At 35.0% G+C, this 24,939-nt stretch overlaps 3 protein-coding genes across 5 annotated transcripts; 2 read left to right on the top strand and 1 right to left on the bottom strand.

The window, feature by feature from the left end:
* Window positions 1-5,263: 5,263 nt before the first annotated feature.
* Window positions 5,264-8,090, top strand: LOC120166099 (transcription factor bHLH62-like). Its single transcript, XM_039175462.1, has 8 exons — window positions 5,264-6,193; window positions 6,271-6,468; window positions 6,554-6,619; window positions 6,706-6,774; window positions 6,860-6,931; window positions 7,022-7,255; window positions 7,512-7,611; window positions 7,701-8,090. Exons 1-8 carry the CDS (start codon window positions 5,477-5,479, stop codon window positions 7,736-7,738), a joined length of 1,494 nt encoding a protein of 497 aa, XP_039031393.1. The 5' UTR covers window positions 5,264-5,476; the 3' UTR covers window positions 7,739-8,090.
* Window positions 8,091-13,483: 5,393 nt separating this feature from the next.
* On the top strand, window positions 13,484-17,543 carry LOC120165950 (probable xyloglucan glycosyltransferase 6). Its single transcript, XM_039175377.1, has 5 exons — window positions 13,484-14,275; window positions 14,829-15,137; window positions 15,534-15,824; window positions 15,905-16,018; window positions 16,746-17,543. Exons 1-5 carry the CDS (start codon window positions 13,574-13,576, stop codon window positions 17,379-17,381), a joined length of 2,052 nt encoding a protein of 683 aa, XP_039031308.1. The 5' UTR covers window positions 13,484-13,573; the 3' UTR covers window positions 17,382-17,543.
* LOC120165951 (peptidyl-prolyl cis-trans isomerase FKBP62-like) lies at window positions 14,713-22,618 on the bottom strand. Of its 3 annotated transcripts, XR_005519874.1 has the most exons (14): window positions 22,352-22,618; window positions 22,156-22,242; window positions 21,295-21,555; window positions 21,120-21,194; window positions 20,947-21,027; window positions 20,667-20,861; window positions 20,478-20,570; window positions 20,215-20,390; window positions 19,986-20,108; window positions 19,756-19,902; window positions 19,544-19,671; window positions 19,334-19,452; window positions 19,178-19,242; window positions 14,713-14,723 (listed from the first exon to the last, which is right to left on the bottom strand). XR_005519874.1 is itself a non-coding variant. In XM_039175379.1 (13 exons), the coding sequence occupies exons 1-12, from the start codon at window positions 22,533-22,535 to the stop codon at window positions 19,347-19,349; spliced, it is 1,656 nt and encodes a 551-aa protein (XP_039031310.1). In that variant the 5' UTR covers window positions 22,536-22,618; the 3' UTR covers window positions 15,097-15,109; window positions 19,338-19,346. The 3 variants fall into 3 exon arrangements, 2 of the variants coding, with proteins under 2 accessions (XP_039031310.1, XP_039031309.1); XM_039175379.1 differs by lacking the exons at window positions 14,713-14,723; window positions 19,178-19,242 and adding an exon at window positions 15,097-15,109 and having other exon boundaries at window positions 19,338-19,452; XM_039175378.1 differs by lacking the exon at window positions 14,713-14,723 and having other exon boundaries at window positions 18,985-19,244; window positions 19,338-19,452.
* Between the last annotated feature and the right edge of the window lie 2,321 nt (window positions 22,619-24,939).

The raw sequence follows: 24,939 nt of genomic DNA, 5'->3' as shown, positions 1-24,939 counted from the left end.
ACTTACATAAATTTAAAAAAAATCAAATTGAAATATAAGAAAAATATAAGACTTACCCCTCCATCGAAATAGCCATTGTCTTCGACCCCTAATAATACGACCCACCAAGACCGATCAAGCAACAAATAGATATCATCGTTGAGCTTGCATATGTCAGTGAAACACCCCTGGCTCCGCTCATGTAGATAAAAATCAACTGCGGTCTTAGCCCAAAGGGTGTTATCCAGAATTGTGTCCAGTAGTTGTCTCCTCTCCACTTCAGATACCGGTATGGTACTGGCCGATAACTCATATGAGAGCCAACTCTCATCCATCATGTCCGGCACGTCAGAGGGTTTCTCAAGAATCTTACATATGACGCCATGTGAATCGGGCTCTTGAATGGTGGGAGGAACCTCTTCAACGATGACAGTGGCCTCTTGAACGGTGGGAGGGGACTCTCGAGGAATGATAGGGGCCTCTTCAACGATAGGAGTGGACTCTTGAGGATGACAGGCGAGTCGGGCTTCTTCTTGCGGTGTCTTCACACTATTGGGGTGTACGGAGACTTAATAGCACGTGCACGCCGTCTGATGCGTGAATTCTATCGTTATTCTATCATAGTTCACAAAATGCATCAGATAGCAAAGGCAAATATGTTTTAAACTTGCAACACTGTCAACTTAGTATTTGTCTTTGTCTATTGGTTGAAGTAATGCAATTCATTCATGTTTCAATTTGCAGAAGAAGAATAGTTTCTGGAACTTAAAATCGCAACGTGAAAAATGACTATCGCAACGCGAAATGAAAATCGCAACGAGAGAATGAAAATCGCAACGCGAAACGAAAATCGCAACTAGAGAATCGCAACGATAGAATCGCAATGCGAAATTAAAATCGCAACGCGATTATAGTTTCGCGTTGCGCTTTTTGGTTTCACGTTGCGATTTTCATTTCGCGTTGCGATTTTCGTTTCGCGTTGCGATTTTCATTCTCTCGTTGCGATTTTTATTTCAACCAAAAGAAAAAACAGTGTTGCTAAAATATAGTTTCAAGAATAAACTATTTCTTCTTCTTCTGCAAATTGAAACTTGAATGGATTGCATTACTTCAACCAAAAGACAAAACAAAGACAATACTAACTTCAGAGTTAAAGAATACACAGTTTAGCAGAATTGGCAGCAAACGAACAAATTTACTTTCAACCAAAAGACAAAAACAGACAAATACTAACTTCACAGTGTTAAAGAATACACATTTTAGCAGAATTGGCAGCAACCGAACAAATTTACTTCCAACTAAAAGACAAAACAAAGACAAATACTAACTTCACAGTGTTAAAGAATACACAGTTTAGCAGAATTGGCAGCAACCGAACAAATTTACTTTCAACCAAAAGACAAAACAAAGACAAATACTAACTTCACAGTGTTAAAGAATACACAGTTTAGCAGAATTGGCAGTAACCGAATAAATTTACTTCAACCAAAAGACAAAACAAAAGACAAATACTAACTTCATAATGTTAATAAACAGTTTAGCAGTATTAGCAACAACTGAATAAATTTACTAAGCAATCTAAGTGAAATGATTAATCTAAGTGAAATTACGAGTAAATTTATCATCAAGTTAAATATGGAAAATCTTAAACTTACCTCGTTGCATAGAGTATGAACCTCATTCTACAACGATACTACCATCTCACGTAGAGCGGCAACCTCACCACGTAAAGTAGACATCTCCACACGCCATGCACAATCGTTATCGCGTAGAGTACCGATCTCCTCACGCAAGGCATTGACCTCATCACGTAACTCCCTTGACTCATCCCGTGGAGGTGGAGAACAGGGAGATAGAAGTCGTGGCATCTTTGCCGGTCGCCTATCATGAGGTGATGGTGGAGAAGAGGCTCGATGATGTGACGGGATAGGTGATGGCTCTCGTTGTAGAGGTGTATAGTCGGGTCGATCAGGTGATGGCTCTGGGTGAGGTGATGGCTCTCGAAGTGGAGGAAGTGGAGGCTGCTCATCATTCGTGCCATCAAGAAAACGCTGACTAGCTTGCCACCAATTAGTGGCAAGCTCAGCCTCCGTGGGTGTCAGTCTCATTAATGGAGTGTTGGCCTCCTAAAAATATAAAAACTCAAACAAAGTTAACGTCTACTATTAATAACTTGTTTATATATGATAGTATTTGTGTTAACTTACATTATTTATTGTCGCATATGGTATTAAGTCTTCCCAATCCAACAGACGTTTCCTCTTCCAGGAAATAGCCCTAGGAATATCATTTGAAGTTTTTAATGCATATGTCTGCATGCTGGGGAAAGCCTCGAATATCCAAATCTACAAACAATATAATAAACAAACATTAGTAATTGTTAAATAATTAATTATAATTTTGAAAACATTATATAGAAATTCTTACCTTAAAGGCCCAAACAAAGCCTGACAAAGTGTATTTCGACCCATCGCCACACAAACTTTTGCGGTCATCAAAGGCATACGACAACTTAGTCCAGGTAGCTTTCCATATATACGAACCCCACGGAAACAGATTCCATGCATTTAGGTCCTCTAGCAATAATATTAGCTCCTGAGGAATAGGTTGTCTGGCCTCTCTGCCTAAAAAGCCGGCATACAAAAGTAGTAGAAGGCATACTCGGACAACATCGACGTCATTCATCCGAGTAAAACCATCTTTCTTATTAAACAATTTCTTCAGGTCGTCGACGTGTAAGTTCGGCTTCTCTATTGACTCATCAGGAAAAACCCTGGATAACCATGATGGGCGGGTGATATGACGAGTGTACCAGCCTACATCATCGTGTCCGAATCGTAGACCAGTGATTAAGCAGAACTTCTTCCGCCCAAAACAAGTATACGCCGGTGGAAAATGAAACCATATCTCTTCCTCACCACGTTGTATATTGTCGGGTAGATCGCTAGTCACGGTCTGAAGCCACAAATGGGTCAAATTAGCATCTCCACCCGGATGCTGTACTCTCAGCCATGGCCCGAAGCAGGTTTCCTCAAACATTTTTCTTTGTGCAGGTGAAAGCTTCGAAGCAATTGTAGTGGCTAGGCGGAAATGAAAAATTTGCAACACTGTATTGTCTTTTGGTTGAAATGAAAATCGCAACGCGGAAATGACTATCGCAACGCGAAATGAAAATCGCAACGAGAGAATCGCAATGCGATTTTGGTTTCGCGTTGTGATTTTCATTTCTCTCGTTGCGATAGTCATTTTCGTGTTGCGATTTTAAGTTTAGAAACTATTCTTCTTCTGCATTACTTCAACCAAAAGACAAAAACAAAGACAAATATTAATTTCACAGGGTTAAAGACTAAACAGTTTAGCAGTATTGGCAGCAATTGAATGAATTTAATAAGAAATCTAAGTGAAATGGTTAATCTATTATTGAAATTACCAGTAAACTTATCATCAATTTCAATATGAAAAACCTAAAATAATGCAAAAATTTCAAAATAAAAATAATTAAAAACCTAAAAAAACCTAAAAAGTCAGAATCGCGTTGCGAATCTGGAAACTGATTTGCGATACCGGAGATCGCGTTGCGAATTATCGATCGCATTGCGATTTAGTTGGTCATTTTGGCGAATCCAAAAAAAGTTTGTTAAAATCGTATATTATAAGGCATTTTTGGTCGCTGAGGTTATTTTCTCTTTTATATACTTATATTTTTTTGTCCTCCCGACTCTAAGGCTTCAACTTGGTAATCCAGACCGATCCGCGTCGCACACATGACTTTGATTGGTAAGTCTCCCAGCAGAGATTTTCTGTATACATAATGACTCAAACTTGAGACCTTACTTAAGAGATATCAAGTTGCTTACCACTTGAACCAACCGGTTTGTATTTTTTAATATATATAATTATAAAAAAATTAAAATCCATATATTATACATTAAATTAAAGTTTAAATGTAATTTTCATCAGTATCTTATTTTTTTTCTTAACTAAATACATTATCATAGCCATTTAATAAAAATATTAAAATTTATGATTTTATATTTTGCCTTCGTAGAGTTTAAAAATTTTACATATAAAAAAATACAAACACGCAATTTTATATTAATAGAGTGAATTTTTAAAAGTTTAAGAGGGCACAAATTTATAAAATTTAAGGGAGTTAAATATATTAACAACAGAAAATTAAAAAAAATATAATATATTATAATTTGAGATTGAGAGAAAGCAATTGTATCCAATCGTCCTCTTGATCCATTTTTTTTTAATAGAAGCACTAATTTTATCAAAAAAATACTTAAAATTACAATGAATATGTAAAACTGTAATCGTAAATTAAACACATAATTAAATATTTTTTATGACAATTAATACAAGAAACTAGTTACTAATATCATAAAAGAACCATGTAAGAAAAATGTTGCAAACTCAACCAAAATAATAATAAAAATATATAAGAATAAATTTGATGATATCGATAAACGAGCCACAAAAGAAGATGAAAACTACTACTTAAAGGCCGTCGATAAATCACAAATCAGAGTTGAGCGACATAAGAAACTATCTACGAATGCAACCACGTTGTCCAATCCGATACAAGGATTCAAAGTATAGAAGATCATCAGATAATAAGTAAGTATGATTTTGATCAGTCGATGCGTTAAATCTAACTTTAAAAAAAGATAAAAACAAAAATAACAAACAACAAAAAATTATAAATACAGAGAAATTGTAAATAAAAAAATAAGAAACACAATCGATCGACAATCACACTAAAATTGATGTCATGGACGGGCAAAAAGAAAAGGAAGAACAGCGCAAAAAGGGAAAACCTAGGGAGTTTATTATTCTTGTACGAAAATATAATATGCATCATATTATTTAATTACATCTCCTACAGTCTAATAGTTTCACTAAGAACTTGATAACCAAACCCTTAGTATAATAGTAGTCGCATTAACAACAACAACAAACTCAATTTTCATATGTAATGGGGATAAGAGGGAGTAGGGTAGTAGGTTACCCCTAACACCAGGTTGAGAGTAGCTTCCGTAAAAGAACTCCGACAATTAAAAAATTAAAAATATAAATAAAATGTAATGCATGTATAAATAAATACATAAATATATAGTTAAACAGTATTAATATGCAATCATTAATATTAATATTATTTTAAAATTAGAAAAAATAAATTGTTTAATCATTGCAAAAAGAAAAGGAAAAAAAATCAAGCAACAAGCATTGTTTTACATCTATATAACTCCATGGCAGCCCAACCAATTCTTCCCCTTTCACCGTCTCACTCTCTTTTGCTATGCTTTTCTTCACCAAATTTGTGTTCTGCCTAACATTTCTTCTAACCACCTCTCTTTCATGAAAACAAGCAATCATTTTTATCCCACGTTCCATTCTTTCCCACTTAAATTCCACCCGTTTGCCTTTCTAAAGAATCCCAACTCCCAAGCCCAATTTTTTTTATCTGGATCTTCACGTTGAATTTTAGTAGATGGACAACCAGTTTTTCCTTGATGCAGGAATCCCGCCATTGCACTTTGGGTCGTCTTTATCATCGTCTCTGTCACCGGTAATGGAAATTCAGTCCCAAGATTGTTTTCCGACTGATTATGGTTTACAGTACGAGTCGGCCTTGAGTTCCATGGTTTCTTCCCCAGCTTCATCGAATGGCAATAATATGTCCAGCGAGAGCTTGATGATGAGGGAATTGATAGGGAAACTGGGGAGCGTCGGTAACTCCGGCGAGATCCTCCACCATTCTCAGCCCATGTTGGCGGCTGCTTCTTCCTCTTGTTACAGCACTCCACTGAATTCACCTCCTAAATTGAACTTGCCGGTGCCGAAATCAATGGGGCTGAAATCCGGTGTGGCGGATTTCTCAGCTGATCCTGGATTTGCGGAGAGAGCAGCGAAATTCTCTTGCTTTGGAAGCAGGAGTTTCAATGGTCGAAGGACTCAATTTGGACCCAAAGACAACGGTGAAATCGCCGCTTGCAGATTTAATCCGCCGCCGGTGAATGTCAAGCTACCGCGTGTTTCCAGTTCTCCGGCTATGAAAACACTGGCAGCCAATTGTCGAGAGGAATCCACCGTCTCCGAACAAAATCCCGATCCTGGTTTTAAAGGTTCAAATTCAAGGAAAAGAAAAGCGGTCCCCAAAGCAAAAACAAACGAAACTTCACCATCCCCATCGCCAAATTCTTCGAAGGTATAACTTTGAACAGAGTTCCACTTTCTTTGAAGAGAAAAATTACATTTCAACATTCTATAATCGCTCATTTCCAGGTGACTAAACTCAACGAGGCATCAAATGAAAAGCGATGCAAGTTATCCAAGACCAATGGAAACGAAAATGGGTCTGGTAAAGCAGAGGAAGAAGACGCCAATGGAAGCAATACAAAGGCTCCTGAGCCTCCCAAAGACTATATTCATGTTAGAGCAAGAAGGGGTCAAGCCACTGACAGCCATAGTTTAGCTGAAAGAGTGAGGATCGTAATACATTATTCATTTTTCTTCTGAATTCAAAATCTGGGGTTTCTTGGTTATCAGTATCTGTCACTTTGATCAGGTCCGTAGAGAGAAAATCAGTGAGAGAATGAAGCTTCTGCAAAATCTTGTTCCTGGTTGCAACAAGGTCTGAAACAAAATCTGTTATAAATCAAGAAAAATGATTGCTCTAATTTCTAAAACATAATGGGGTTTTGGGGTATCAAATTGTAGGTTACTGGAAAAGCCTTGATGCTGGACGAAATTATAAATTATGTTCAATCATTGCAACGACAAGTTGAGGTAAAACTATTAACTTTTTTATTTGATAAACGTGTGGTGAACAATTTCTTGGTATACAAGTTTTCATGGGTTTTTTTATTTGCAGTTCCTCTCAATGAAGTTAGCTTCAGTGAACACCAGCCTGGACTTCAACGTGGAGAGTTTAGTGTCAAAGGATGCAAGTCTAAAGAACACTTCATCTTTTAGAATAAATAATGTTTCAAATCTTTGAATTGAAATTTACCCTCTCTCTCTCTCTCTCTTGCAGGTATTTCATTCAAACACTTTGCAGAATCCAATATTCCCAGTAAATTCCTCAGCTTTTTTGGGGCACCAGTCCCAGCAAAATCCACCATTAAATAGCAATATTGCTAATGGGACAATGTCTCAATGCTCGGTGGACCATTTAGATTCTGCCATCTCCCCTAAACTTAACACCCATTTGCCTCAAACTCAAATTAACCGGTTTATTAAAACCGTACCTCAGAATCCAATATTCCCAGTAAATTCCTCAGCTTTTTTGGGGCACCAGCCAGCAAAATCCACCATAAATAGCAATATTGCTAATGGGACAATGTCTCAATGCTCGGTGGACATTTAGATTCTGCCATCTCCCCTAAACTTAACACCCATTTGCCTCAAACTCAAATTAACCGGTTTATTAAAACCGTACCTCAGGTGAGTTTCATTTCCAGAGTTTTTCTCCATTATTTTCATAGACCTAAAGAACTAAAATTTGGGTGTCAATCATGTTTCAGTACCCATCATTTTGTGAAGGTGACCTTGAAACCCTAGTTCAGATGGGGTTTGGCCATAATCAGAGCCAAGAAATGGCATTACATTCACAAAACTTCCAGGGTAAGCACAAAAAGACTCGATAGAATTAACAAACATTTATATCAGACTGTCTGAGACTGAGTAATGATTGATTATTCTTGTAATTGCAGGGTCAAATCAAGTCTCTGACATGAAAGTTGAGCTCTAATAACACCATTCTTTGGTCCTGGATTAAATGTTTAAAGCAGAGAATTACTGCTTGTATATATAAAAAAATGAACTTATTATTGGACCAATGCATGAACTACCATAACTAGGCTACTAGCCATTTATGCTTAGGGTTAAAGTGGAGGATTCTTTTCCTTTTTTTTATTTCCAGTTTAGGGTTCTATCGTTCAACTTCTAATTCATTTTTACCCCTTTTTGTGGATCCCTTACCAATTAACCCAATGTAAAATCTGTGTATTCATGGTGCAAAGATCTTTATGGAGAAAAAGGCACCAACATTTGTAAGATATAGTATTTTAATCAATTAATTCTAATCAAGCAGCTTTCATTTTGCACACTACTGGACATTTAACTTTATTAATTTGAGACATAATCTTAACCTGAAGGATTTCCCAGAATTCTCTTGGAAACTTTTGCATGGGGGTCACCATCACCTCAAATTTTTAAAAAAGCACCGATAGATCTTGTAATCTGCTTGATTAGACCCTTACCGGTGTTTTAATTGTTAACCAGCTGTATTTGTTGCCTAAGATTTTCTATCTCAAAACTCATGATTAAGACATTGGTGGTCTTTTATCTTAGCATAGCTGGCTTCAACCCTTAATTCTCGGCAACTTTCCACTAATTTTCATGCCTGAACTAAAGAGTTTAAATAATTATATTTGTAAGATATAATCCTTTCATATTATTAAAAATTTATTATAAAAAAACAAAAAGAAAAAAGTAACTAATTAATTTAAGCATAACCAAAAGTTATAACCAGCCATTAGATTATACATTTCCACTTGTTTTTAGTTGATACTTTATGCTAGATTATTTTTTTTGCATCAAAAGAATCCCAGGTTGGCATAGGTGAGATTCTGACTAGACCCATTGAACCATTGAGCTTTGTTATCTCACCTACTGTCAAAATTAGTATTATTGTTTTGTTTACGAAGGATATAAAATTACAAAAAATGGTAATCATTGTAGTGGAATTCAAGTTTTTTTTTTTAAATTGGTAATCAAATTTTAATTTTTTATATATATTTTATTTTCTAATTCAAGGATCAATAATTGGATTCTCGTATTAGAATTTGTTTAATTGCCGGAAAGATGCCTTTATATAATAAAATAGCTATAGAAGTTGTTCATGTGATGCTGTTTATCACTGGAAAGGCGTTTTCACATAAAATTAAAATTGGAAACCAATCACTTTGAGACATGTTTTATTTCTCCAGATTTTTTTAATTTACTCATATATAAATTTTATTGATGTAATGTCTAAATTATTTATAATTCTAAAAAATTTAAATATATTTAAATCATTTAAATTTGTAACTTATAGAATATTATAGCAACAGTACTAATCGAATCAAAGTTTAGTCCTCAGTTCAGTCATCTCAATCTTTTAACGGGTCTACACTGGTAGCATCATGGCTATAGTGATGTAGGGGGGGTTTTTTCCTATGGGAATTTGCTGGTAAATAGTCTTAATCAAATCCCCAAATCCATGTGCTCACCAGATAGAAAAAGCCATTTCATAGTCTCCCACAACACCTAATTAGCCCCCTTTTTTAAATTTTAAGTGATTAGGATCAGGACATATACTCGTTCAAGGAGCCCATTTGATTGCTATTTTAGGGCATATTATATATGATTGATTAAGGTATGTTTCCCACTGCCTTGGTCATTCTCACTATCTAATTCTTTTTCTTATGATCAAATTCAATTCCGATTAAAATTAAAGATCAATATCACCCACAAGATAAACTCAAAATATTATAAACAGATAACATCGTTCAATAAATATTAATCTTGAAAAGTTGATTTGGTCTAAAAATTTCTTTGTTTTTTGGCGAAGTTTATACCTGCTATAAACGTAATTGTTCGAATTCGGATATTATAGGAAAAATAATAATCTTTTGTATTACTGAATTCATTCCATAAATTCTAATGGTAAAATTAAAACAGTTTTGATTGGGTGAGAAAAAGCTAGCATCCACCCTCCCCCATGATTTACTTCACCAACCAATGCATTATTTCATGCCCTCCAACTATAAGCGTGTTTATGTTTTTCTGCATTCAAAGCTTCCTTGAGCGCAAGTTCCAAGTATTTGTGCCCCCCCCCCCCCCAAATCATTTGCTGGAAATATACCTATTTTTCTATTGCACTTTTTAAATTTATCCACAGTTCATGTCATTTTCCTTATAATAAATGTTTAAAATGATTTTATTTAATAAAATAGGAAAAATGATTTCATACTGAATTTAGAAACTCCACAATCAGAGTCGAGGGGTGTTATATGTGAATACGTATATTGAAAAATGGGACTATTACTGAATTTATAGTTATTTTCCTATTTTACACTGTAAATTGTTTCTTTCAATGTGTCCAATAACAATATGTAACGAGTCACATTCTTATTGGTTGTTTTCTTTTATTTGGAGTAAACTGGGACAAAAAATGATAGTTTAAGGGGTACATTGGGACAGAAAATAGTTTAGGGTGTGAAGTGGATAAAAGCATATGCTCGGGGGGCTTAAATATTGAATTAAGCCAAAATCTAACTAAAAGTCTAAAACAAACGTTAAACAATCTGTATGAGAAAAAAGAAAGCGTGAATTACATGCATGTAGGTAGACGCGTAACCTAATTTGGAGAAGTGATCCAATGAACCTACTGATCCACAAACCTGCTTTTAGTAGTTTAAAAATTCATTCTCCTTAACTTTTTAGTTTCCTACATCAACACACGTGGCATTTTTCTATAAATAATAAATACTGAAAATTTTAAAACATGGGCTTCTCTCTAGGGTTCACTATTTTAAAAGCCCAAATATGGGCGTGCGTGCATTAGAATGAGCCCATACGACTTGTTGGGTGGTAAAAGGGTACAACCCAAATACACAGGCTATCATCTCTTGGTAGCTTTCGTATTACAACATAGAATGATATCAAAAGGGTTTGCATCTAATCTATTTACATTTCAAGCTCCATTTTGATTTTCCATTGCCTAAGAACCATCTTCCATTGGTTCTTGTATGGTATAATATGCCTACTTAAAACTTAAGTCGTATTTGATGCTTGTTTCGTCGTTTATATTCAAACTTCGTGATTATTTCTTTTAACAATATCTTCTCTGATGTTTGAATATGATTTCTCTCACTAAAAATTTTCATTGCTATATTTTCCTAGTCAATAGAAAGTTTGATATTCTCTGATCGAATGTTGGTTGAATGCACTTCATGATTCTAAGTTTTTTATCATATCATAATAAGAAAGCTAAAAATAATGCTACTATAAATTTTATGAAAAGTTTGATCTTTAATTGAAGATGAATGATGGCAGCGTAGTTTTTTTTTGAACAACGGCAACTGGATTTTATTAATAACGGAAAGAATCAAAATTACATCGAATCAGAATAAAGAGATAAATTTGGAGGTAATATTCACCAAAATATTCAAACAAAAGTAAATAATAAACCTAAAAGTACCAAGAAAATTAAAACATTCCATTGAGAATGACAACTAATATCAAAACCCAACAACCTTCATATAAACTCATTGTCTCTGTCAAATGAGACACTTGTGATAAAGGACTGGAGAGCGAACCAAATAATATGGCAGGCTGCTTCGCTACACAATTCAAATAACCTTTTACCAAAAGAGGGGATATGATTATACATGACCACCGACTAATTAATCAAAAAAATAAATGTTGTGATGATTTTTGTACGAGAACCAAAACGACAACAAAGGTATGCAAAAATAAACGTACCGAAAAATATGAGGATCATGCCATAAGAGCAGAGGAAACGCGTGTTACAAGAGCGGAGAAAAATCATGTCACAAGGACATAAACGCTTATTCAAAATTTAAAAAACTCAAGAAAAAAAACATAAAGACATAATAAAAAAAAAAGAGAACTAATATTCCCTGACGGTCGGCAACCAATATTAAGATTGATGTCTCTACCGATTAAATAAAAATCAAAGAGAAAGAAGAAGGCGACACAAAAATATTAAAAAAAATTAAGTTAAAATAAAAAAGAGGCGGCTAGGGTTTAATGATTCATTACCGTTTTCATTGTTCGTGAAATATGATGGCGACGTAATTAACACATACAAATCAAATGAAAAATGATAGAGAACGAGTGAGTAATACATAAGAAATTATTAGGAAGGAAATAATGGTTAAAAGATTATTAATACTCATAAATTGAAACCCACCTTCGGGTTTGCAACACTGATGTTTATTTAGAATCTATTAAGTGCTATTAATGGTTAAAAATAATGTAATTTTTCTTAAAGATCTTAGATTCAATAATCTGCGTCAACGACTATATATACATGTTATCAACGATTAGAAAAAAAATGAAAAAACATTACCTTGTAATCATCTCATCCTACTTAAAAAAAATGATTTTCATTTCGTTATGTTTAAATATAGTATGTATCTAAGTTCATCCTAAAGCATACTCCCCCATTGTAATTTATTGGTTATTTTATAGTTAAAAATTTTAAAATTTTAATTTAAATAATTAGATTTCATAAAATATACATTAAAAAGTTATTTAATTAAAATATTTAAAAAAAATTATATATTTATTAATAATAAATTTAAATAATAACACTTAAGATTTTTTTTATAAAAAATAATAAAAATGTAACACCCTAATCCGATCCGACCCAAAATCTAGTGGATTAGAATGTCGCAGAACCACCTAAGTGGCTAACCATTTTGTTTTTGAAAACATTTAACTCATTCATTCATTCAAAATAGGATAAGCTACTCAATTTAAATATGTTTACAAAGTAAAAATAGATTTTACGACTTAATATTATAATAGGGTATATGACAGTATACACCCTCTACAACAATCGAGACGTACTCTGATAAGGATCAAACCTGGATGTCTGGTGTCTGGCGACGTGCTCCTCGAATTGGCACCTAAGAACCTACGCACGAAACACATTTCATATGCAGAGCTCACAAGCTCAATGCCACACAAATAACCCAATTACACGACATGCATTCAACAAATGAGCATGTTACATGTGTAATACCCTAAACCAGTACGACACACAGTCGATCGACAAAAATACCACACAGAACCACCGAAGTGGCTAACCAAAAATTTTCTTTAATTTCTTAATTGAAATTGTTTTCTTGAAAGAAAAATAAAAATAAAGTAAAACAACCACCTTGATAAAAAATAGTATACATCATGAGCTCCCAAAAATAATAATTTAAAATATACAGACCATCATTTAAAATAGTTACGACTCAAATATACAAAACGATGGTCTACAAATATACATGCCCTCTAAAGAATAAATCTAATCGAATTTGGTGATCAAAACAAAACAAAAACTTAAATTTAGTGATGATTTTGAAAAAAAAAATAGTTTACTAACCAAAATAGAACCATAGAATAATAGAGTGACTAAATATATAATTTACTCATGTATTTTTAAATAAAGTTAACAACAATCGAAGTAATAATTTAAATTTTAAAGGGCAAAACATCTCAAAAAATATTTTAAGAGGAAACTCAGTAAAAAAAGGTATAATTTAGGGGGGAAACATGTATTTAAGCCTTTTAAAATAAAACAAATATATTTTTTTACGTATTACTTCGTAATCCGTATAAGATCCCCGTAATTAGCGTGTGCATTATGCGAAATCTGGGTTTAATCGCTTCTTAAACTGGGGATTTTGATTTTAAGGAACAGCGGATTTGGTATATTCTTCCTCAATTGAGCTTTATACTTGAGCAGTTGGAACAGAAGCAAAGCGAGAGTCGAAGGCATTTCATTTACATTTGTTGATTTATGTCGCGGCCGCCCAACTACGAGTTTCAGGAATGGTGGAACAAGCAGAGGGAGCATAACCACCAGTTTTTCACCAACGAAACTACCAATCCCACCAACGAACTTCTAACCGTCCAGATCACCAACCCCCTTCCTGATCGGACGGCCGACAAGGACCGCTCCCGAAGCGCACGCCAGCTTTCCTGGGTTTGTCTCTTGAGGTTCCAGCAACTCGCTAACTCTCTCGCCTCGATCGCTAGCGCTTCTCTTCTCCTTCTTCGTACCGCCAACCGACGAATCTTCTCTCCGGATTCCTCCTCCGATTACTCCGCTTCCAGGCTCTACCGTGTTATCAAGTTCTTTCTCTTCCTGGTGATTCTTTTGCTTTGCGTAGAGTTACTCGCGTTTTTCAAGGGATGGCATTTTAGTCCTCCGTCGGTGGCGGAGGCGGAGGCCGCCGTCGAGCTCGTTTATGCCAAGTGGCTCGAAATCAGAGCTGATTTCTTGGCGCCGCCGCTTCAGAGCTTGGCTAATGTGTGCATCGTTCTGTTCTTGGTTCAGTCGGTGGATCGCGTGGTGTTGATATTAGGATGTTTCTGGATCAAATTTAGGAAGCTGAAGCCGATGGCGGCGATGGAGTATCCGGCAGGGAGAGTCGAAGGAGAGAATGTAGAGGATTATCCAATGGTATTGGTGCAAATTCCTATGTGCAATGAGAGGGAGGTAAGCCCTAAGTAGATGCAGGTTTTAAAGTCCCTAGCTGAATCATTTTCTTTAGGAAATTCGTTTAGTAGATTTAAAGCTCAAATTTACTGAAGTTGCTCCATTCGGTCATGGATGCACTATTTATTTAGATAAGGGAAGATTGAACAGTGACTTGTAAACCTTTTGACTTCGTTTAGTTCTTTAAACCATAATTGTATGCTCATGCTATGTGTTGATTAGGGTACTAAAAGAAATAAAACATAAGATTAGGCTAGGCTACTCTGAATTTACTGGGTTACATTCCTTCTTCTGTCTTCCTTGTTAGTGTTCTATGGTAAATAGGGCAGCATGCATTGGTAGCATAGCAAGATTAGGCCTAGTGCTTAGTGGTTTCTAGTTCCCTTGTTAGTTCCACATTGACTGAGATACTGACATTCAAATTATTTTGGCATTTGCTTTCGTTTCACTATTTGGAAGTTGATCAAAATAATTTGAACTTCAAAAATAAATGATTCATTTATAAGAGGTTTGCAGTAAAAGTTGCATAAAATTTTCACTTTCTGGTGTGCAGGTGTACCAACAATCTATTGCAGCTGTTTGTATTATGGACTGGCCAAAGGAGAGGATGCTGGTTCAGGTTTTGGATGATTCTGATGATGTAGATGTTCAGCTTCTTATCAAAGCAGAAGTACAGAAATGGCAGCACAGGGGCGTGCATATATTATATAGGCATCGTCTTATCCGTACTGGCTACAAGGCGGGAAACCTGAAATCTGCAATGAACTGTGATTATGTGAAAAATTACGAGTTTGTTGCAATTTTTGATGCTGATTTTCAACCGGCACCAGATTTCTTGAAGAAAACCATTCCTCATTTCAAGGTAACACTTAAGTTCACTTCTGCTGAGAACTCCATAAGTTTAAGAAGGTTTTGACATTTCTTAGTTTCTATGCTATGCTTATTTTTAAGAACATACTCGGTTTTTTAAATGCTCGACATTTCTCAGTTTCTATGCTATGCTTATTTTTAGTAATAGCGACATGTCAATTGTTGTGTAATTGGTACCAATGAAACCATTGAGACATTAAGAAATTCAATGCTTGCACTGAAATTAATTGAATAATGGAACTCCATATCTTGGTTGGAATTTCCTATTTTCTATTTGAGTTGGTACTAGTTAATTTTCTCTGTAAAAATCTTGGTGTTTTTCTGTTTTGATTTGTTAGCTCACATATATTTCTGTCTGATCAGCACTTGTTTCCCTGTCTTCTTCTAGGGGAATGACGATATTGCATTGGTTCAGACAAGGTGGGCCTTTGTGAATAAGGATGAGAACTTGCTCACAAGATTGCAGAACATAAATTTATCATTCCATTTTGAGGTTGAACAGCAGGTCAATGGTGTGTTTATCAACTTCTTTGGTTTCAATGGAACTGCTGGTGTGTGGCGAATTAAGGCCCTCGAGGACTGTGGTGGATGGCTTGAACGAACAACTGTTGAGGACATGGATATTGCCGTTCGTGCTCACCTTTCTGGATGGAAGTTTGTATATCTGAATGATGTTAAGGTGAGAGAATGTCATTTATAATATAAAAAATTACTTTCTCACTTGAGAAAGGAAAGGTGACCTAATATTTTTATCTGCAGTGCCTTTGTGAGCTTCCGGAGTCCTATGAGGCATATAAGAAACAGCAGCATCGCTGGCATTCTGGTCCAATGCAGTTGTTCCGCTTGTGCTTCTTTGACATACTTTGTTCTAAGGTACTGTGGTTTATTGAAACTTTTATCTCAGACATTTCTTGTTTCCATAAAAACTAAACCATTCATGCTTAAATTAATTATATCTCCTTTAAATATTGTACTGCATAAAAATTTTATTAATTTCCTCATTCCCGGAGAATCCAACCACACTATCTTTCAGGAGATAAAGCTTAATTAGGGCTCCTTCTTATCTTTATTAATTAGGGCTTTTCATCCAGATGAGTAACACTCAACCATGTCGTAGGGAAATGCTTTCATATGTTACTACGCTAGCCCTTACCATCTTATCTTTATTTACCTCACTCTGCTGCTCATTTAGATGAGGAACACTTGGAATCCTGGTCTGTAGTGTAGTCCAAAATTTTAAACCCGTGGGGTTGCTCAAGATGTGGGTTGTTGAGCTGCTTTTGGACAAGGCAAGCAAGAGCAACAGTCTAAGATTTAGCCTCAACCAATTCTTTTTTTTTTTTTAATTAAAAACAAGATCAATGATAATTTTGCAGTAATGGACTAATCGTGGATTTGTCTGTAAGCAATGCCTGTCTTAACCCATTTGTTAAATTAAGCTTATTTTTGGTTTATCAAGCTCTTTGAACATGGAATTTCATGAAAGTTTCAACTCAAATTTGGCATCATTTAGTTATGGAGTTTTACAACCTATTTTATGACTATAAAAAGCGTAGAGTTCAATTTTCTGCTTATGTCTCATTTTCTTTCCGTATTCCAGGTAAGTATGGCCAAAAAAGCCAATTTGATATTTTTGTTCTTTCTCCTACGGAAGCTTATTCTGCCCTTTTACTCTTTCACCCTGTTCTGCATCATTCTCCCATTGACAATGTTCCTGCCAGAAGCTCAGCTACCAGCTTGGGTTGTTTGCTATGTCCCTGGAATTATGTCCGTGTTGAATATCCTTCCAGCACCACGATCATTCCCTTTTGTAGTCCCATACCTTCTATTCGAAAACACAATGTCAGTGACAAAGTTCAATGCAATGATATCAGGACTGTTCCGGTTTGGAAGTTCTTACGAGTGGATAGTTACAAAAAAGTCAGGGAGATCATCAGAGGCCGATCTCGTTGCATTTGAGAAGGAATCTGATACTTTAATGGAAGCAGCAAGTCTTCTTAGGTCCTCCTCTGATTCTGGCCTTGAAGAGCTTAGCAAACTAGAAGCAACCAAGAAAACTTTGAAAACAAAGAGAAATCATCTGTACAGGAAAGAACTTGCTCTTGCATTTGTCTTGTTAACTGCCTCGGTGAGAAGCTTGTTATCAGCCCAAGGGATTCACTTCTATTTCCTATTATTTCAAGGTATCAGTTTCCTCGTGGTTGGTCTTGATTTGATTGGAGAACAGGTGAGCTGATAGAGCAACATTGCGTCCCAGGATAGGAGTTCCATGAATTCATGGATCAATAACAAGCAAATTTGCTGGTTACTGATAATGAACTGAAGCAGTAAATTCATTTGTGCATGAAACAATATTTCTGGCCATGTTAAAATGGGCCACCAGAACATATTTGTCTTTTAATGGTTGCTAAGTCGAATGCCATGGTTAAACATAAAGTTGTATCAAACAAAAGGGTTTTGAAGATTAGAGAAGAGATGCTCCAAACCCGGCGTCGGAGGATGTGAAATCGTGTGCTGTTTTTTGTTTGTGTTGTGTAGTACATTGTAGAATGTAAACTTTGCTTGCCTATTAATTACCAACAAGCAAGGCCAGGCATCATTGGCGTCGATTCTTTATTTGTCAGGCAGACTGTGTAAGATTTACAGTCTCAGTTTCTGAGATTTAGTTGTTATTACCTTCCGAATCTAATGATAGAATAAAACTTTAGAAGATCTCTAGTAGTGGAATAGAATCTATAAATATAGTACAGCTTGCCCTTTCCCTTGGGTATTTATTGGTAAACCAAGGAAAATGGGAGAATTTCGAAAAAGAGAAAGCATACTTGATTTATTATGGTTATCTTAAAAAATAATTAGTAGCAGCTGTCGCTAGTGTAAAATTTTTCTCTTCTTTGTAACAACCAAGGCTTTCCTAGATGGAAAAAATGAAGGTTTTTTTTATATAACCACCGACCCACCATTCATGAACACCAAGATTCAAGCCCATAACCTTTGTTTTAAGGACTGGTTGTTGGTAAATGAAGGTTTTTGTTAATCTATGACTGTCAATACTAACTATTTGATGAACCTATGAATACTAACTATTTGATGAACCTATGAATACTAACTATTTGACAGAGACTGATATCTACTTATCTTATTTGTACGTAAGTGTAAATTAAGTAGGAGTTGCTTAAAATAGAGCAGTAGGTTGCACCTTTTGTCTTGTTTTGGAGTGGACACCTTATCCTCCTCTTATACCTTTATATGAGGTGCCAGTATATTAGCACTCATACTTGATATGAATCAATGCTCCTATTGGGTTTTGGGTTCAAATCGTCATAGATCTTCCCATTTCTTTGTTTCCAAATGACCAACGGAATGGTAGTGAAGAACGTGTAGAATATAACACCCTCGGTTCATTTTCAATATTTACATTTTCCATCCCTGTAAATTTGAAGGATAAATATTATCAATGTAGTAAAGCAGTCCAAACCAAATGTTGAAGGCTCACTAGAGACGTTTACCAGCTCAGGATAAGAGGTTCCCCGGAGCAACTGTAGAAACACCAAGTAAAATGGGAGGTGCTATGGTTCATTATCTGCCTCGCTTCACAACCAAGCTCAAAATTAGATGAACAGCCCGATCCTGATGAGACTTTAACTTACTCGAGGTAGGTTTCATCCGGGTTTGCGCGAGATTACAGGGAAGCAAACGACAAAGTTTTATTAAGATGAAAACGAGGTATTCATTGAAAAAGACATGCGTAACAATTTTCGCTGTTTAAGTAACAAGATGACGAAACTGACGGCCATAATGTTTGTATTTGAACAACTATCAAAAGAAAAAACACAACCATGTTCTCACAGAATTCAAGATTTGAAACAACTCCCACCAGTTGTAAAAATGGTTAAACATTAGCTTTTGACCGCATCAAGCACAAGCAAGTCAAAAGTACCACTCATACCGAACACAATAATTCATTATTCAGCAATCATAACATTCTTAATGTCAACAATAAAACAAGAGTAGCTAAAACGGTTTTGATCCCACTCTCCAACGGTCCCACCTATGCCTTGCTATCTATGCCCATTGGAGCACCTTCCTTGGCAGCTGATCTCTGCAGAAATTAAAAAATAAATAAACACCAGTGAATTTCAATCACTTGATCAACAAGGATGGCCAAGATCCATACGGGCACTAAAATACTTACATTGGCAGTCTACACTTTGTTCATCTTGGCAAACATATTGCCATAGAATTTGGCTTCCTTCTTATTGTACTCCTTGATCTTCTCTTTCAAAACTTTGTACTCCATCTTAATCTCCCTGGTAGCAAAACAAATCATTTACAAAGCCATTCAAAAATGCCAGACTGGCAAAAACAGTTTCTTCCTTGCCTATTGAAAAAACAAATTACCTGTTATCAGGATCAAGTTCAAGAGCTTTCTTGATATCAAACTCTGCCAAATCTAAATCTGCTAGATGGATGTATGCTTGAGCCCTTCTATACAAGGCTTTCACGTTTGAACTTTCTAATTCCAAAACCTGCATCCGCAAAACATGCAACTGTTAGAATTGCTACAAGATCTAGCTAAATGTTTCGACTGCAATTGTGAAGACCACTCGAACCTTGGTGCACAATTTCTCAGCTTGCTTGTAGTCCTTTAGTTTCAGCTTGCAGGCGGCATCGTTCAGATTGCAAGCAACCTTCAATGCCTTTGACTGCTTTTTCTCCTCTTCACTGAAGGATGTATCATAATCGATATACTTCACAGCCTGCATGTTAAAACACCAATTAAATCACAAGGCATTGGAATAGAAACGTTAACATGCCAAACAATTGCACCGCATCTGCATACCTTCTCGTATCTCTTGGAAGCTTTCACATATTTACCAGCCTTGAAGAATACATTTCCTTCTTCCTTCTTTTTACCAGCTGCTTCAATCTTTTCTGTGGTGTTCATATCCCATGATTCTTTATCCTGAAAGAACAATTTATCAAAACCACTTTTAATTCACTTCCAAATGGAGTACGTCACAGATCCACAACAAAGAACTAAAATCATACAAGGACACTGATCCACTAACCTTGATGAATGATACCATCTCAACTTCATAGTACACGGTTGAGTTAGGGGGAACCACAGCCAGCTCCTGCTTTGACTCAGATGACCCAAAAGCATACTCAGGTGCAATAGTCAGCTGAGCTACTTCACCCTTTTTCATCGTCATCACACCTTTATCAAGACCGTCAATGACTTGCTCTGTACAAGAATTCAAGAAGGGGGCATTCAGCCAAAATCATTGAACTGGTGTCTGAGGGTAGAGGAGAGTGACAATTAGTTTGTTACCCTCATCTGTATTGAACTTGAACAACTCTTCTCCTTCAGCTTGACCTTTCTTCAAGAAGACAGTACCATCTTGTACCTTCCCAATCAACTTGACTGCAAAAGGTTTAGAAAAAATAGATGTCTAAGTGACAAGCTTCTAGCATACTACATGCAGAAAGCCGAATTTTCTCTCATAATAGTAACACAAACCTTCAACAACAGACCCCTCATTTGGGCGCTCATATCCCTCCCCTTCCTTCAGGATCTTCTTTATAACCTTCTTGTCATCAGTTACCTCAGTCACAGTTTTCCATGAAACCAACTCCAAGGTAATCTGGAGTGTAGCATTTGGAGGCACTGCACCTTCAACACCGGCAGCTGGCTTCCCCTTCTCACCAAAGCCATCTTTTATCACGGACAATAAGGTTAACAAGAAGAACTATGAATATTTACCTTCATTCTTCAGAGGAAATTAATGAGAACAACTTACATTGTGGCTTCACTGTAAGAAGTACTTTCTCCCCTTTCTTCATGGTCTTAACAGCTTTAGCCAATGCAGGACAGAAATGATCTATTCATAAAAGAAACCACCGCTGGAATTTCAAGAATTACTCGAGACAAATTAGGAGATAACTGAAGAGAAAGGGCATCAGCAATACAAACCATCCTTAACCGTGAACTCCTCGCCATCAGCTTTTGCCACCACTGTTCCATCCTCGAGCTTAGCTTCATAGTTAACTAGATTCAAAATACAAACCCATTATTAAACTTAATTCAATCAAACAATCACTCATATAAAGATAAAACTATTATAAATAACAAAAGAAGATAATAATACCTAGCACTTCATCAAGGTCCTTTGGATTCTCCCATTTCTGTCCTTCAGTAAGTATCTTCTTAAATAACCCGCCATCCTTGCATATGTCCTTGACGCTAGACCAAGATAGCAATTCAACATCAAATTTGAGGGTTGCATTAGGAGGAATGGTTGGTGGCGAGCCAGGTTCACCATATGCCAGCTCAGGAGGAATGGTAAAAATAGCATTTTCTCCTTTCTTCATCGTCTTAATACCTTCATCCCATCCTTTAATAACTTGTCCTGCAAACATTAAAATAAAGTAGACATACCATATTAACGAGTAATACCAATTAGAAGAATTTCCCACTTCAACAAAATCAGCAGAAATTTAACAACAAAGGATTCAAATTTCATATGCAACACCATTCTCATGGTTGCCATATCGTGAACTAACCAAGGTCTTAACATACCAACATATTATCATCAAAAATCAACTCATTGAATCAACCAAATTAATTACAGTAAAAATATACGAAACCGGTTCTACGTGCTACTAATGTCTAAATGCAACGAACGCAAAGATTCAACGAAACAAATTAATGCAGTCCAAATGAAGCAGGCTCGCAACACTTGCTCACAATTAGAAACTTGAACAGCTAGAACACAAGTTTTATTTCAGAGACTCGCAGGAAAAGGAACAAAACAAAGTTAATAAATAGGATAGCATTTAAGCACATGCTACTCAGAAGTCAGAACAAATGAATTGGACTCATGTTAAAACTGCAAATCGCTAAAACCAAACCTAAAATTTCCAGCTTCGCCGTTTCCTTCAAATTCAATGTAAAACATATTAAAATTGTTTTCAGGAATTTCCAAAAGCAAGTTGCAATCTTCATTTACCTTGACCGAGAGTGAACTTAAAAGGAGTCCCTCTATCACGGCTGGAATCGAACTTAGTTCCATCTAGCAATGTCCCCGTATAATGAACTGCACCAACAACAACCAATCAGACTCCAAAACATTTTCAGAGCAAAGAAGTTATTTTTTTTCTTCTAATTTTTTGCTTTCGATTCCTAATTTAGACTATAATTCATACCTTCGACTTCGTCGCCGCTTTCAGGATTCTCCCAACCTTCACCTTCCTTAACAAGTTTCTTCTTCAAGCCTTGCTTTCCGATCTCCTTTTCTTCTCCGACCTTCATAATGGGAGCCTCGTCGTGAAGACCCATTTCGTCGTTCATCATATCGTCGGCCGCCGGGATATCTAAATCCTCATCCATTTTGAGTCGTGGAATCAAGAGTTAGATTGAGAACGAGCGCGTGTAGTGGAAGGCGAGAGCGTGAACGAAAAGCTTAGAGAAGCGAATAAGTGAAGGGCAGCAAAGAAAGGGATTTAAAGTGAGACTGTAGATTCTAGAGGCTTCCAAACTAAAGGGCTTAGCGAGAAACGTGATAGTACTTGATTACTGTTTTCTAAGGTTAGGATGCTTCGAGAATTTCTCTATTTTAAATTCTGAGATGTTTTATTTTCTCTATTTTTTTTCGTAAAACAATTTTAAATCTCTAAATTTTTTTATAGTTTTATCTTTATTTTTTTTAATTTACTACTTCGCACTAATTTTAAAATTTTTCTATTTTTGTATGGATAAATTACGTATTTAATATCTAAACTATTAATTGTGACCCATTTTAGTATCTAAATTTTTATTTTTTTAAAAAATCATATGTATTGTTTAATTTTTATTTCATTTTAGTATCCGCAGTTTAAAATTTAACATAATTAATACTAAACTATTAGTTTTGGTGTATTTTAATACCTAAACTTTTAATTTTTTTTCAAAACTTAACATTAATTTTTTAATCGATACTAAAATGAAATAAAAATTATTAATTTTTTAATTCTAGATAGGAATTATTAAAAAATATAGAAAAAATCAAGTTAGGGAATTAAAATGTACAAAAAAAAGTTAAAGAGGTAAAATTCAAAGTTATTTTATTTATTCTTTCAAAGGTATGATCAATTATTATCAAATAATTAAGTCTTTAAACAAAAACTATATGTATTCACTTCAAATTTATATATAAAAAACAATTTTAATTGGTAAATATAAATTTCATACTTATACTTTCTTTCAAAGTTAATTTAAAGTTAATTTAATTCATAAACATTTTTGTTCAATTAAATATATAAATTAAATTTTTGGTTCAAATGGATGCCCGAACATGATTTCTTAATTCAAAATATCTAAATTAGACAAAAGAAAGTTCAAATAGTAAATAAAACATCGAAACCGAGTTTAGTACTAAATTGTATATTTTTCCCTAATTTTAACTTTTGGAAGGGTTGAAGGTTGCATTCTCAAATTATATATTGAAAAATTCATTTTAATAATTTCACTTTTTTATTTTTAATCACGAATCAAATTTAATAAAACCACACCGAAATAACCAATTACTATTAGGTGGTGTTTGGTTCGCTGGAATGTTTACGAGGGAATTGAAATCTGTGAAGGAATTGAAATCTGTAGGAATTGGAATCCGATTCCATATTCTGTTTGGTTGGCAGGAAATGAAATTGGAATTCAATTCCATATTTTGTTTGGTTCGTAGACATGTCAGATGAATTTGATTTCAGTAATGTAAAATGACAGAATTGTCCTTATTTTATTTTGCTTTATTTTAGTTTATTTTACAACTTACATGTAGTAATATATTATAAAAAATTAAAAAATATTAAATTTTCATTTTATTAATTGATTATTCATTTTAATAAATTATAAAAATCATGCTAATAAACATTATAAGTTAAAATCATCGCAATCAAAATATGTTAATAAGTTACCAAAAGATAAATCAATATTTCGATGCATTTCAATCGGAGTATGTTAATTAGTTACAAAAAAATATACCAAAAACTATTTTTATTCAATATATGAATTAGAAGCTTGACCCGACACGACTCAAAATAATAAAAAAATTATTTTTATTCAATAAAAATATTGACTTAATTGAAAAAAAATTATATATAGAGGGGTATTATTGTAATTATTCTTAAATATATAAGGTAAAATTATATATTTTTTTCGGGTCGATCCAGTTTTTTTCACCCTAAACCCGAACCCGACCCAACCCGAATATCACACTTAAAAAATACGACCCGACCCGAACAAAATAAAGTTTCATCAGACCGGACCCGAATATGTGAATTAGAAATCCGACCCGACCCGAAATAATAAAAAAATATTTTATTTAATAAAAACAGTGATTTAATCCGACCCGACCCGAATTATATATATTTTCGGGTCGGTCCGGTTTTTTTCACCCTAAACCCGAACCCGGCCCGAACAAAATAAAATTTCATCCGACCTGACTCGACCCGAATATATGAATTAGAAATCCAACCCGACCCGACCCGAAATAATAAAAAATTATTTTTATTTAATAAAAACAATGACTTAATCCGACCCGACCTAAATTATATATATTTTCGGGTCGGTCCGATTTTTTTCACCTTAAACCCGAACCCGACCCGAATATCACACTTAAAAAAACCCAATCCGACCCGACCAAAATAAAATTTCACCAGACCCGACCCGAATATATGAATTAGAAACCCATCCCGACCCAAAATAATAAAAAAATATTTTTATTCAATATATGAATAAGTTACCAAATGATTGATGA

Source organism: Hibiscus syriacus, unplaced genomic scaffold, assembly GCF_006381635.1.
Source record: "Hibiscus syriacus cultivar Baekdansim isolate YM2019G1 unplaced genomic scaffold, ASM638163v2 tig00111621_pilon, whole genome shotgun sequence".
NCBI classification, from domain to species: domain Eukaryota; kingdom Viridiplantae; phylum Streptophyta; class Magnoliopsida; order Malvales; family Malvaceae; genus Hibiscus; species Hibiscus syriacus.
Note: the sequence above shows the minus strand (reverse complement) of the source record. Positions and strands in the feature narration are given on the sequence as shown.

Coding starts and splice junctions, on each gene's coding strand:
- LOC120166099 (XM_039175462.1), top strand. CDS start 5,477: ATGGACAACCAGTTTTTCCTTGATGCAGGAATCCCGCCATTGCACTTT. Junction 6,620..6,705: donor TTGTTCCTGGTTGCAACAAG/GTCTGAAACAAA, acceptor ATCAAATTGTAG/GTTACTGGAAAAGCCTTGAT. Junction 7,256..7,511: donor CTCAGAATCCAATATTCCCA/GTAAATTCCTCA, acceptor ATCATGTTTCAG/TACCCATCATTTTGTGAAGG.
- LOC120165950 (XM_039175377.1), top strand. CDS start 13,574: ATGTCGCGGCCGCCCAACTACGAGTTTCAGGAATGGTGGAACAAGCAG. Junction 14,276..14,828: donor CTATGTGCAATGAGAGGGAG/GTAAGCCCTAAG, acceptor TCTGGTGTGCAG/GTGTACCAACAATCTATTGC. Junction 15,138..15,533: donor AAACCATTCCTCATTTCAAG/GTAACACTTAAG, acceptor GTCTTCTTCTAG/GGGAATGACGATATTGCATT.
- LOC120165951 (XM_039175379.1), bottom strand. CDS start 22,535: ATGGATGAGGATTTAGATATCCCGGCGGCCGACGATATGATGAACGAC. Junction 21,028..21,119: donor GGAGTTCACGGTTAAGGATG/GTTTGTATTGCT, acceptor TTTTATGAATAG/ATCATTTCTGTCCTGCATTG. Junction 20,109..20,214: donor AGATGGTATCATTCATCAAG/GTTAGTGGATCA, acceptor TTGTTCTTTCAG/GATAAAGAATCATGGGATAT.